Genomic DNA, 12,277 nt, shown 5'->3' with positions numbered 1-12,277 from the left:
TTTTTTTAACCTAGATCTGATATACACAGATGTTTTTTAAAATGGGATCAAAGGCTCTAAAAGGAAGGTATTGATCCTTCTCAACATAATAGACCGCAGGGCTCCTATAGTCTCAATGGCTGTTCCTAAATTTTTACCATCAAAAATTTATCAGCTTTCAGCTTTTATTTTTTTGCACAAGGCTTTAAGTAAGATACAGTATTGTATCTTACAAAATTTGATCCTTTTGTCCTCGAGGAATTTACAATGTAAGGAAAACAGGCACACACATAAGTGACTGGATAAGCAAAATGCAACCTTAGTTCTATGTAGAGGAAATAATGACTCCTCCATGGAGTGACCACTTAAAATATGGTGGAAGTTTTTCATTTGGGCTTCTGGAATATTTTCTTTAGGAAGTGATACAAATGTTATGCTCACCTTCCAGAATTTACAATCTTTAGGGAACAAAATAGGTGCGTGCAGGGATTCTGAAGGAGGAATGAGAGCTTGAGTAGTAAGGGGAATCCCTTTATAAAAAAGAAAATGGAGATTGAGGTAGTCCTTAAATAAGATTCAGTGAAATTTGGCTAGGAGGGAAAGCTATAGCAATTTAAGAATTATCATGTTAACAGAATTAGCTTTGAGGTCTAAAACTAAAATGAGAATACATATTGGGAAATTACATATGGAGAAAAAAATAGAATGGACCACAATTATGGAAGGCTTTAAAAACAAAGTGGCTACAGAGTGAGTTTTTAAGCAGAGTTCAATGTATGGTAAAGGCAAATGGGGCACCAAGGAAGAGATTTGGAAAAAATTAAAACCCCTGCATACTTTTAATGTGTAGGATATTAAAATCAAAGGGCAGCCCATACCCACATTATGAAGCAGGTTTTTAATCTCATAGGAATGACTTTTTAAAGTTAACCAATTTTCCTGGGTAGTCAAGAAAAGCAGCTAGGTGCTGAAGGGTGCCAGGCTTGAGTTGGGAACTTAAATCAAATCTGGTCTCGTATATTTAGCTGGGTGACCCTGAACATGTCGATTACCCATTTGTCTCAATTTTCTTATCTGTAAAATGAGTTGAAGTAAAACTACCCCAGTATCTTGGCCAAGAAAACCCCAAATGGGGATTTAGTCTCAAAGGTCAGATGACTGAAAAACCCATCAGAAAAATTAAACATGAAAGCACACCTTCAGCTGGGCTTACTCCTAGATCTTACTTCTAGATCATAAATCTAGAAGAGCCTCAATTTAACCTAAAACCAGTGACTAGTATTGACTTAAAATAGTAGTGAGGGGTAGGGGAGGGCCCAAAAGTAAAATAGTACCATGAAATTATGTTCCTACCAAAACTAGTTTAAATTGTCATTACAAGAATCCCTCCTTGGTTAGCTCATATACCTATCTTCTTATGGCAGAAAGCTTTAGATGGCAAGGCCCATCTTTATTTTGGAGGCCATTCCAAATGTTAGAAAATTTGAAGTGAACATTTACTAGTCCTGAACTTCATCCCATTTTTAAAAAATGGTTATATCAGGTCTACCTTCAGCCTTTGTATTAAAAATTTAAGAGCCCAATTATTCCCCACCCCCATCAAAACGATTAGGAATCTACCTCTCATGCACATGAGTAAAATTATACAGACCCATCTCCCATGATTCATAAGACACTTGTAACCAGAGGACTCAACCTCGAAAAAGGTCTCATAAAAATACAAAATTATCTCTGGAGGAAATAAATGCATTTATTCCTTTATATTTAAGCACTTCACAAGTAGAAAGCACAAAGTTTCATTAGTCTGTGGGAAGTAACAGGTTAAATATTTGATAGAAATGTTGTATGAGTAAGAGGTAGCTCTGAAACAATGGGAAAACTAGAAAGTTAAAAGTAATTGGTAATAAAAATCTTTTTCAGGTTACTGATGGATTTCTTGAGCTTACAATATAAACAAACTTCTATTGAATTTAGGCCAAGATAGAAAATAGTGTCTGTTCCAGGAAATTAAGAAATTTATAGCTCAATCTGCGCCGTAACATTTTACTATACCACCTATGTCCAATATTAGTTTTCCCACTGTACTCCTGATTGAGTCTTTTGAAGGGAAATTTCCTTTTGCCTCAAGGTTTCATGCAAGAAACTTGAGTATTTCTTGTCTTCAACCCTCAAATTGGCGATTAATACATTCCAGAATGTCAATGATTCACTGATAACCTACTTCTAGTTGGATTTGTACCTCAAATATACCTAGCATAAAAAAAAATTTATAAACCAAAAAAAAATCTATAATCCTCTATGGTAAGGATACTGTAAATAAAAATGCAGCCCTTCTATGGGAATTCTGCTTGTTAAAAAGGTGACAGTAAAAAGCCAAATATACCCTTTTTGAAAAAAAAGAATATGGTTCTTGACAACCATTTACAAGGTTTGGCCTAGTATAGTTTATGTTTAGGTATAGGTAACACTTAGGCCAAACATTTAGTCCAAAGAACAAGAACTTCTTGTTCCAAAAAGCACATATTTGCATTTTTTATTTTACATGCTACAAGGCATCACATGCATTATTAGCACAAGGAAAATAATTTTAACCATAGTCTCACTTTTGCATCAAAAGATTTGGGATTTAGCTGTGATCTTAGAATTTGCTTCGTCTCGGGGAAAAAATAGGAGCAATGCTACCAACAATATATTGGATTTTGTGAGGAAAGTGCTTTTGTAAACTTAAAAGCACTGTATATAAATATGTCCATTATCTCACCTAATAATGAAGCTTTTTCCACTACTCATTTCATTTCTTTCAAAATTAGTGAGCCTTAATGAGGAGGGATGGGGAAAGACAGGGAGTGGAGAGACAGGAAGGATGGATGAAGGTTATTGGGTGGGGGGAAGGGCAGGTTGGTTAAGGAAGATTGTAAACCTGACGTATGCATAATTAATCCCAACAACCAATACTGCAGGTTGAAATGCAAGACCAGTTTAGGCTTTTTACTAGCATTTGATACAGAAAAGCATCTATGACATTTTCCATTTAACTTAAGTTGTACAACTGTAAAGTAAACAATTTCCATTTCAAAATCAGTCTTCAAATATCTTTATTGGAAGGCCATGCATTGCCTTCATTTACTGTATTTCAAATCACTGTACATTTACTTTAGTGAAAACACTGCCTGCATTTTCTAGTACAAAAAAAAACCTAAAAATTGTTTCAGGAATGTAGAGAAATATCCAACTTAAATAGCGAAAAAGTGCACCATAATTACTGCTGCACTGCAGTCATTTCTGCATCTCCCATGTTTCTTAAATAACTAGCCTGTCTGATAACACACAATATAAAGAGCAATTATGAAAAACTTGAGACATTTACATATACTTCTAAAGTCTTATTGAGAATATCCTGTTGGCATTGGATAACCTATCATAGGTGCAGCTGCAGTAGCAGGATATGCATATGCCTGTTGGTTCATGCCATTGTGCATATTTGGGACATTATTTCCATATTGCTGTGTACTGTCATAACCATTCTGGTAAGTCCCTGTTGGATTACCAGTCCTAAAACTAGTCTGTATACCAGCAGACACAAAATTACTTCCAAAGCTCCCATTGGTGTAGCTTGCAGCACTGTAGACACCATTCTGAGTTTTTGCCCCAAAATCTCTCTTAAGCAGACTAGAATAACCTCTGTCATAATTTTCCCTGTCCCTAAAGGTATTAAATCCACCCCTTTTGCCCGCAGAGTATCTGTCACGTCGATCATCCTTCATGCCTCCTCTACCCCTGGAACGACCTGTTTGGGAAGGGGAAAAAAACTTGTCAAAATCAGTCTCTTGGAGACTCGTATTACAAATCAATACTAATACAGGAAGCAGGCAGAGAATTCACAGTTCATCTCCAATCTTATCTCATTGCCAGTCAAAAATTTAATACTTTAGATTCAAGTTACTCTTCTCCCCTTTTCCACCTCACCCTCCAATTACACCACCCAGTCAAATGCCCTTTTATTTCTCAAAAATCTCCAGCATTTAATGTTTAGAAGGCAAATGATAAGAAATGGTTTTGAGATGTACAATTCAAATGATAATTTTTTAAAAAACGGACATACCTGAACCTCTGTCTTCAATTAACTGAAGCAATTTGGGATTGATTGCTTGATTAGCCTCCCGAAGCACAGAGATGAGGTCGCTTACTTGTTTTATGTTATTAGGTGTAAAGAAAGTATATGCTGTGCCTGTTTTGGTACTACGGGCAGTTCGTCCAATTCGGTGGATATAATCCTCTGAAGAGTTAGGGTAGTCATAATTGATGACAAATTTCACATCTTCCACATCTGTAAAGTGTTGCAGTGTGGCAAAAAAGCAACATAGGAAGTTTTGCACACCACAACAGCCAGACCAAAAATAAAAAGTTAGACAATTGTACTCCCAAGAAGGTATGGGCTGAAAAGAATATTGTTAAAATGATTATCCACTTCTGCAGGAATACCAGTGAGGTAAAAAAAATTAAATGCACACTCCATTTCTATTAAATCTTGCCACCCACCCAGTGATAACCTACCACAAGGAATGTGCATTCATATTCACTAGTTCATTCCCACCTCAGCAAGTCCCCTTACAGATCATCAAGTGACATCTGAATGCTTCTGCGCAGTAGGGCCACTAAAGTTCACAGCAACCTCTTCATGTGTTCATTTGAGGACCTTTAAGCAAAAATGTACATGGTCCTTCGTATTACACACTCATCAGAAGTTCAAAATTCGGGCCTCACTGCTTGTCTTGCCAAGACCTTACAACCGCAGCTGCAAGAAAAACATACCTGTCCCCCAAAAGCCATCAAGTTTTTATGCACTGTGTCTCGTCTAGGCAAGCGCTTCCAAGAAGCCAGGATTCACTTGAGAATGTGTCTCTCTCTGGCAGGTCTCGACATGACGACTACTGTGTAGGTGAGGGAGGAACTTTCAAAGCACTGCTTTCCTTTCCCACTGACTAAGTGTGAGAAGTTGTTCCTTCTCTAGATTCTCATGTGCCAGTACTCACCAATTTGTACAAGGCTAGTACCTTTTAAAGCTGCTCTCTCCTTTTCAAAGGAACAAAAATTTCACTGAACATTGAAGTTTGGAAATATTTCTTCAACATTTCAGCAAAGTCACTGAAACTCAAAGACCCACAGATCACAGTAAACAGTTTGTACAAAACAGCGCTGTACCATGGCAATCATGCAAAGCATGGGACAGAAGAAATACCACGGCAGAGTGAACTGTGAATAACTTCCATTTTTTCCCCCTGAGAGAACAGTTTATGGTGTAGTAGTTAAGGTGGTATGTTCTGCCTTTTGAAGATTACTGGCACACAATGCTTTCATCACCTCTCTATTCGACTGGAAGCAGCCAGCCGATCACTAGTCCTCCATCCCCCTCGAGTCCTCCGATTGTCATGCCTAGGCCTTGCCACAAAGACTGCACCTTTATGTGAAAAAAAAACTTAGAAAAATGCAGAGGTTAAAGAAAGCAATTAACTTTCTTTAAAAAAAAAATAATGGTTGTTGTTTTTTTGTTTCTGGAGAACCAAGCCATGAAGTGTTTCTACTAACCTAGCCCTCTAGATGCAACATCTGTGGCAATCAGGATAGGAGCTTTTCCATGTTTGAATTCTATCAAAAGAATTGAACAAATCTGGGTCACTGAACAAAACTGGCAACAAGTTTAACTTTGAAAAAGCTGCAAAATTTTATTATATACATACCATTTAGAACCCAGTCTCGCTCCTGTTGACTCTTGTCACCATGGATACCCATTGCAGGCCACCTAATTTAAAAACAAAGGCATGTTTTTGGATGAAGTCAGTCCTATAATAAAGCTGGTTAACACTGCTCAAAGCTTTATAAACTCTAAAGTATATGAATTCATAAAAGAAATCTCAAGATTTCAACCTCTATTACTACTATTTCAAGAATACGCTTTTAAGAGCTAATCTTCAATTTGCTTAGGAAGCAGTTATAGCCTACAAAATTAGTTAGTGACTGATAAAAATGGGAAGGAGAAATTAGGATAGGATAGGCCAAGTGTTACAATACATTAAACCTCAACTACTTCAAATAAATTATGATAATAATCACTAAGATTTCCATAAGTTAACTTGTTCTTTTTGCTTCTATTTAGGTTACTTTTAAGTTTTGTGCAAATTAAGGTCATTCAAGTTCAATCAAATTTCCATCTCTCTAGAATAAATTCCTATTTATCCCCACCCCAACCCAAATTTTCCCTGTTTTTGAAGCATTAACACAAACTATTGACAAGGTAAAAAAAGTTACCATCATGACTCAACACTTACCCATCTCTCCTCATTTTTCTGGTAAGTTCATCACATCTTCTTTTGGTTTCCACAAAAACAATAGTCTTATTTTCCTTTTCGCTCATGATCTCCTCCATCAATCGAATAAGTCTAGAGAAAACAAATTACGAAAAACAATTTTACATTTTAGTCATTAGATCAACTTTTGAAAGCTACTTAACACATTTTACATTAGCACAAAACTGCCATTTGAACAGAGGAAGTACCTAGTTTTTTCTGAGTAATATCTTGTCCAAAAAATCATTTTGTGAAAACTTACTTCTCATCCTTTTCTACATCATGACATACATCCACAATCTGAAGAATATTGTGGTTTGCACTCAGTTCCAGAGCACCAATGTTGATATGAATATAATCTTTCAAAAAGTCTTCAGCAAGCTGCCTCACTTCTTTTGGCCATGTTGCACTCCACATTAGGGTTTGTCTATCAGGCTAAAATATAAAAACAAATACATTTGTCTATCAAGTCTGAAAAAAATTTACCCAAAATAATTTAAAATTTGGGATGGAACAACAAATTTAAGTAACTTACTCTTATCTGATCAACAATCTTCCTGATTTGAGGCTCAAAGCCCATATCAAGCATTCTGTCTGCTTCATCAAGTACAAGGTAAGTAGTTCTTCTCAAATTAGTTTTTCCACACTCTAAAAAGTCTATCAGTCTTCCAGGTGTTGCAATGCAAATTTCTACACCTGATCAAAATAAAGGGAATGGGAAGAAGAATTAAGGTACCAACAAATACAAATGACATAGAAAACTTTTTGTGGTAGAGAAAAAGGCTGGTAACAAACCTCTTTCCAAGTCCCGTATTTGTGGTCCCTTTGGAGCACCACCATAGATGCAAGTGGATTTTAGACGACATGCTCTACTGTATTCAGCAGCTACTTGTTGTACCTGTTGGGCCAGTTCACGAGTTGGCGCCAGCACCAAACACTAAGAAAGAAGAACAGCTGTTAACACATATAGCCTTATATATATAACCTTGAAAGAATGGTTTATTGACTTCATAAGAAAAATTTCAGGAGATTGAGTTTCTCAGAATTTAATCTAATTTAATTTAAATTTAAAGAATTTAAATGGATCATTTATATAATACCAAATGTAGAAGTAAACAGAAATATACTTACAATAGGCCCATCACCTCTCTCTAGGAATGGCTGATGATTTATGTGGACAATGGCAGGCAGCAAATACTAATTGGAAAAGAAAAAGTTGCATTATAGCCTAAATGAAATTAATTTAATTTTAATAACTCTAACCTTACTAGTATATTATTTTTCCTACAAACCAAACAAGATTCATGTAATGTATCATGTTTGAAATTTCTATGTCTTTTATACAGCACTCAAAAATCCCCCAGACTTACAGACAGCGTTTTCCCTGATCCAGTCTGTGCTACTCCAACCATATCCAGCCCACTTAGAGCAACAGGCCACCCTTGGGCTTGGATAGCAGTAGGTTCAGTAAAGTTCTGTCTTGCAATTACATCCATGACATTTGCTATAATCAAAATATCAAATAGGTTAGGAAAATTGATAACTACAAAGTGATTCCAGGAAATGTGACCAAATGAATACCTACCAGGAAAATTTGCTTCATAGAAATTTAGAATTGGTTTTGGGCAGTTGTGACCTCGTACTGTAATTTCTTTGCTTCTTCGATATGTCTCAACCTCTTGCTGCAATGTAAAACAGTCATCTAAAAAATGTGTTCACAATATTACTTCCTAATAACTTACAGCTTGGGCTGGCAAATTCCTTAAACTAGGTTAAAATTCCCAAATAAAATTTTAGTCAGTCTAGAAACTCATTTAAAAAAATCATGATGCCCTCTTCTCCACCCTCCTTTTAGACATAAGCTAATACTTATTCTATAAACCAAGCAGAAACTAGGTTAAATCCAATAACAGCTTTCACTGATATCTAATGAACAGTTCAAGCCTGCTGCTCACAGGTAAAAAAACAACAAAAACCATCTTGCTATCATCTAGACCAAGAACATTTTTACAGTATATAACTTTAATAAATGTAGTGATTTAATCAAAGTAATCCCTCTTAGAGAAATAATTCTAACTCCAAAAAAATGCATAAGTATATAAATTACATACTGCTGTGCGCCTCGCCAAATCAGGATGTTCCTGATAAAAATTCTTCTCAAATTTGGGCAGTTCCTCGAGATTCCATTTCTTTTTAATGAGTTTCTCCCCAGGATTTCCAAATTTCTTTCCAGATAGAGGTCCTCCTCTACTTCCTCCAAACCTAGGGGCCCCAAACCTAGAAGAAAAGATAATCTAAGGCTCAAAATCACACCTATTTAACTTAAAGCATAAAGATTCAACAAATACTTATGCTATCGTATTTCCTAAAGTCAAGAGACTTGAACTGACTTTTTTTCACTATTCCAAGGTAAGCATAACAATTTCAATTATACAATTTTCTCCATGAGCATGAGTCTATAATTTCACTTGTCTCCATCTGTAAAGGTTAGCAGTCTAACCTGAGAGCTATCCGTCTTGTCGGGAATTGATTCTGCCAAAATCCCTTATCACAAAATAACCATTAACAATCATTTTTTTCAAAAGAGATAGCAATAACTAGGATAGGAAACGGGCCCCGGCTTCAAAAGGGTAGATAAAAGATAAAACAATTCAATTTAAACAAGGCTTTTCCTGAGAGCAAACGTTCCCGGGCTTCCGGCAGATAACAGAACGGCCCAGAGCTCTGACAGCTCGCTACAAAACAAGGGGAGGTCCCCCGGGAACCTTATTATGCACCCCAGTGGGTGGGCTCAAGACGAAGGTAATCGCGGTTACATAAGGCTGAGGAAGGAGGGAGGGGCTGCGCCGGGTACCAGGGGAGGAGTCGCGGCCCCGGGCGGAGTCCGCCGGGCCGCGTTCCCGCTTGGGCGGCGCTTCCCCCTTTGTCTAGCATTTCACTCTGCGCCACATTTTCTCAAAGCTGCCATTTTGAGCTCCTCCGCCGGGTGGGGTAACAAAGGCGCCGCCGCCATGTCCGGAGCCGGCATTTTGTCTCGGCTGCTCCCCCACATGGGAGAGACTGACTGCCTCCCGCCCTCCGGTCCCTGGTCGGTCTCCTAAACGACTTCAGATCCCCCTCAACTCAGTATAACTATGGGGCCCTTCGGGGGCTCCCGAAATGCCGTAAACCATCCGCCACCAGGCCCCACCGGCTCGGCGACGCCGCGCTACCCTAGCCTCCCCTCTGGTCTGCCCCCCCCTCCTGCCCAACCACGACCTAGATGTGAAAATAAGTAGTATCAAAATAAACGCTTACATCTCTCGGGCATTGAGAAAAAGCACCACAAAACGCTGGCTGATGGCGCCCGAGGCCTCCTGTCGCCGACAGAGCTCCTGCCAGCTTCCTCTGCACCCCCCATCCCCCTCATCCCGGCCGCGTCGGACAAATGTCCGTACTCACCCTCGATCCCGGCCGCGGTCTCGGTCACTCGAATATCCAGACATGGCGTCAATGGTTGCGGTTAGAGGGAAGCAACCGAGGAGAAGCGGGAAGTCTCAGGGGAAGGGGGGAAAAGGCGGCTTCGGCGGTCGCGAGGCCGTGCGGGGGCGGTGGCTGACACGGAGGTTGCAGCTGAAACAAGAGGAACCCAAGCCGGTGGAAATGAATGAGGAGCCAGAGGGCTCCCGGCAGCCGGTTTTATACCTGGACCGCCTCCTCCGCCGCAAAGCGCGATGGGAACCGCTCTATGACCTCATCGCCCCACCCCCTTCGAGGAGGGGGAGGGGGAAGACGCCAAGGAAACAACACCCGCAGGCGTTCCGAGTGCCGCCATATTCTCGCCTCCGGTTGCCATCCCAGCACCCCTCCCCCACATTAACTTGTAATGATCCTCTTAGTGGCCCACCCGCGGGAGAGTTCCTATTAGCGGAGCCTTTGTTTCTCTCCTTTTCCCACAGAACGCCCTAATATTTCACCAATTCAGGAATAATTCACTCGACTCCAATGTCTTCCTACACTAGGGCGAGCCGTAAAGCATTAACCGCACTACACCCTTGGTTAGACGTTTGCGACTCTAAAGGCCTCAGTACACCGTCACGGGAAAGAAGGAAGCGGAGGCTCCTCTACCACGTGAGCGTAAACCCCACCAACTCTCCGGTCCGACAACCGCACTATTTCTCGACTCAAGCGGAGGGACACAAAAATGTGGAGCTCACCGGAAGTCCTGAGCTAGGTCCCCAGGTCGACCGGTTATACTAGGTCGGCCACTGGGTCTGTCAAACCGACCGACAGACCTGAGAAGCCCGAAACGGGAACGATCCCGCGGGGAGCTGAAGTTGTAGCTCCTAAACCGCTGCCTGGCCGCGTGCTGCGGCAGGAAGTACGGCCAGATGGCCAATCAGCGGCGAGAGGCCGTTTTAACGTCCCTCCATCGCCTCCCCCTGTTACCTCTAGTTTTCTTCTCACCCTCCCCCCCGCGCCCTGCGTCTTCCTCCCTTGCCACAGTCCTTTCCCTCAACGGCCCCTCCAAGACACCGTTCCCCGCGAGCCCCGCCGGTGTACAGCTCTCGCGGACATGGAGGCCCGGGAGGAGGCTGGTGAGTCTCCTGGCTGAAGCCGACACCCGTTTGGAGGGGGGGGGGGGGTTGGGGGGTGTGCACGCTGCGAATGCGCGGGGCCCCCGCCCCTCCCCTTCCCCACTGCTGGCTTACGGGGCTGGCGGATGGCCACAGATTTTTGTAAAGAGCTTTACAATCATTTCAGCACTTTTGGTCTTGACTTCTCGCTCCAACTCGAGCTCCAGAAGTCGTTCTGGGGAACCTCGGCCTCTCTGGGAGGCGTATTACGCAGATGGCGTTATGTGATGTCTTCGGATTGGGGGTTCTCCTTTCCCGAAAGAAGCGACTAGTCACTCCGAAAAGGGAGAGAACTTGGGGTGTTCGACAGGCTTCTTTGGGTTGGCGAGGGGGGAGGAGATCTTGGTCTATACTCTTTATTTTAAAGTACCATGTAATATATTTATGGTGCTTTTTACAAACCTTTTTCTGTATCATTTTGAGGACATGTTCTTGTTGAGCTTTGTCAAGTTCAAGTCAACAAGCATTTATTTGGAGCCTGCTATGTTGACAAACATCTAAGCCCCGAGAATACAAAGGCAAATACAACCCCCATGCCCTGAAGGAGCTAACAGCCTAAAAAGAAGACCATACAGACAGCTAAGTGTAAAAGAGATATATATACAAGATAAATTGGATAAAGAAAAAAGTATTTAAAAATTCAATCAATGCCCCTTCCCTAGAGTGACCAGCTTTTGTGCGCTTGTTGAGTTGTTGCTTCCCCAAGGCAGATAGAGACTTTGTGTTCAACAGTTCATTATGCTAATAAAATCCTAGATTGTAATAGTTTAGGAAGCTAGACCAGGAGAAGTGAGTGCTTTTTTATGTCTCTAATGGCAACAGAATGATAATTATCCTCTGATAGTTGTAAATTTTGCCAAAATCAAATAGTAAGCGCCTCTTAACACACTAAACTGTGGGGAAAGAAACACAAAAATGAAATAATCCCTGCCCTCAAGGAGGTTACATAACATGTACATGATAAGTATGTACAAAAGAAATACAAGGTAATTTTTTATTTCAGGACACCAGCAGCTTCTTGGGAACGAACAGTAAGGACCTATTTTGTAGAAGGGAGTGTTAATGGAGACACTAGTGGAATAATATCTTATGATTCCACCAAAAAGCTGAAAACTATTTAGACATTCCAAACCTCACCATCTCAAAGTTTATGGTGTTCCATGATTTTATTATAGCTTACTGTAGTAAAGTACTGTTATAATGAAGTAATCTTAAAAATATAATGTTGGGAAGGCAGCTAGGTAGCTAGCTCAGTGAGTGGATTGAGAGCCAGACCCAGATCTTGAGTTCAAATTTGACTTCAGATGCTTCCTAGCTGTGTGGATATATATATGATAT

At 40.5% G+C, this 12,277-nt stretch overlaps 2 protein-coding genes across 2 annotated transcripts in view; one reads left to right on the top strand and one right to left on the bottom strand.

The window, feature by feature from the left end:
• Window positions 1-3,057: 3,057 nt before the first annotated feature.
• On the bottom strand, window positions 3,058-9,845 carry DDX5 (DEAD-box helicase 5). Its single transcript, XM_044674304.1, has 13 exons — window positions 9,765-9,845; window positions 8,435-8,600; window positions 7,909-8,005; window positions 7,694-7,827; window positions 7,455-7,520; window positions 7,119-7,260; window positions 6,859-7,019; window positions 6,586-6,758; window positions 6,306-6,416; window positions 5,718-5,779; window positions 5,566-5,625; window positions 4,082-4,306; window positions 3,058-3,766 (listed from the first exon to the last, which is right to left on the bottom strand). The coding sequence occupies exons 1-13, from the start codon at window positions 9,806-9,808 to the stop codon at window positions 3,363-3,365; spliced, it is 1,845 nt and encodes a 614-aa protein (XP_044530239.1). The 5' UTR covers window positions 9,809-9,845; the 3' UTR covers window positions 3,058-3,362.
• Window positions 9,846-10,699: 854 nt separating this feature from the next.
• CEP95 (centrosomal protein 95) overlaps window positions 10,700-12,277 on the top strand; it is a 46,389-nt gene continuing 44,811 nt past the window's right edge. The window contains exon 1 of the mRNA XM_044674302.1: window positions 10,700-10,900. Within this exon, the coding sequence (XP_044530237.1) occupies window positions 10,879-10,900 (22 nt within the window). The 5' untranslated portion in view covers window positions 10,700-10,878. The remainder of the gene's footprint in view (window positions 10,901-12,277) is intronic.

The sequence above is a fragment of the Gracilinanus agilis genome, chromosome 4 (genome assembly GCF_016433145.1).
Source record: "Gracilinanus agilis isolate LMUSP501 chromosome 4, AgileGrace, whole genome shotgun sequence".
NCBI classification, from domain to species: Eukaryota; Metazoa; Chordata; class Mammalia; order Didelphimorphia; family Didelphidae; genus Gracilinanus; species Gracilinanus agilis.
Note: the sequence above shows the minus strand (reverse complement) of the source record. Positions and strands in the feature narration are given on the sequence as shown.

Bases quoted from the DNA above. Each gene is read 5' to 3' on its own strand.
- DDX5 (XM_044674304.1), bottom strand. From the start codon at position 9,808: ATGTCTGGATATTCGAGTGACCGAGACCGCGGCCGGGATCGAGG. The intron at 7,521-7,693 runs GTAAGTCTGGGG...TTTTCCAATTAG, and splicing joins GATCAGGGAAAACGCTGTCT to TATTTGCTGCCTGCCATTGT. The intron at 6,759-6,858 runs GTAAGTTACTTA...TTTATATTTTAG, and splicing joins AGATTGTTGATCAGATAAGA to CCTGATAGACAAACCCTAAT.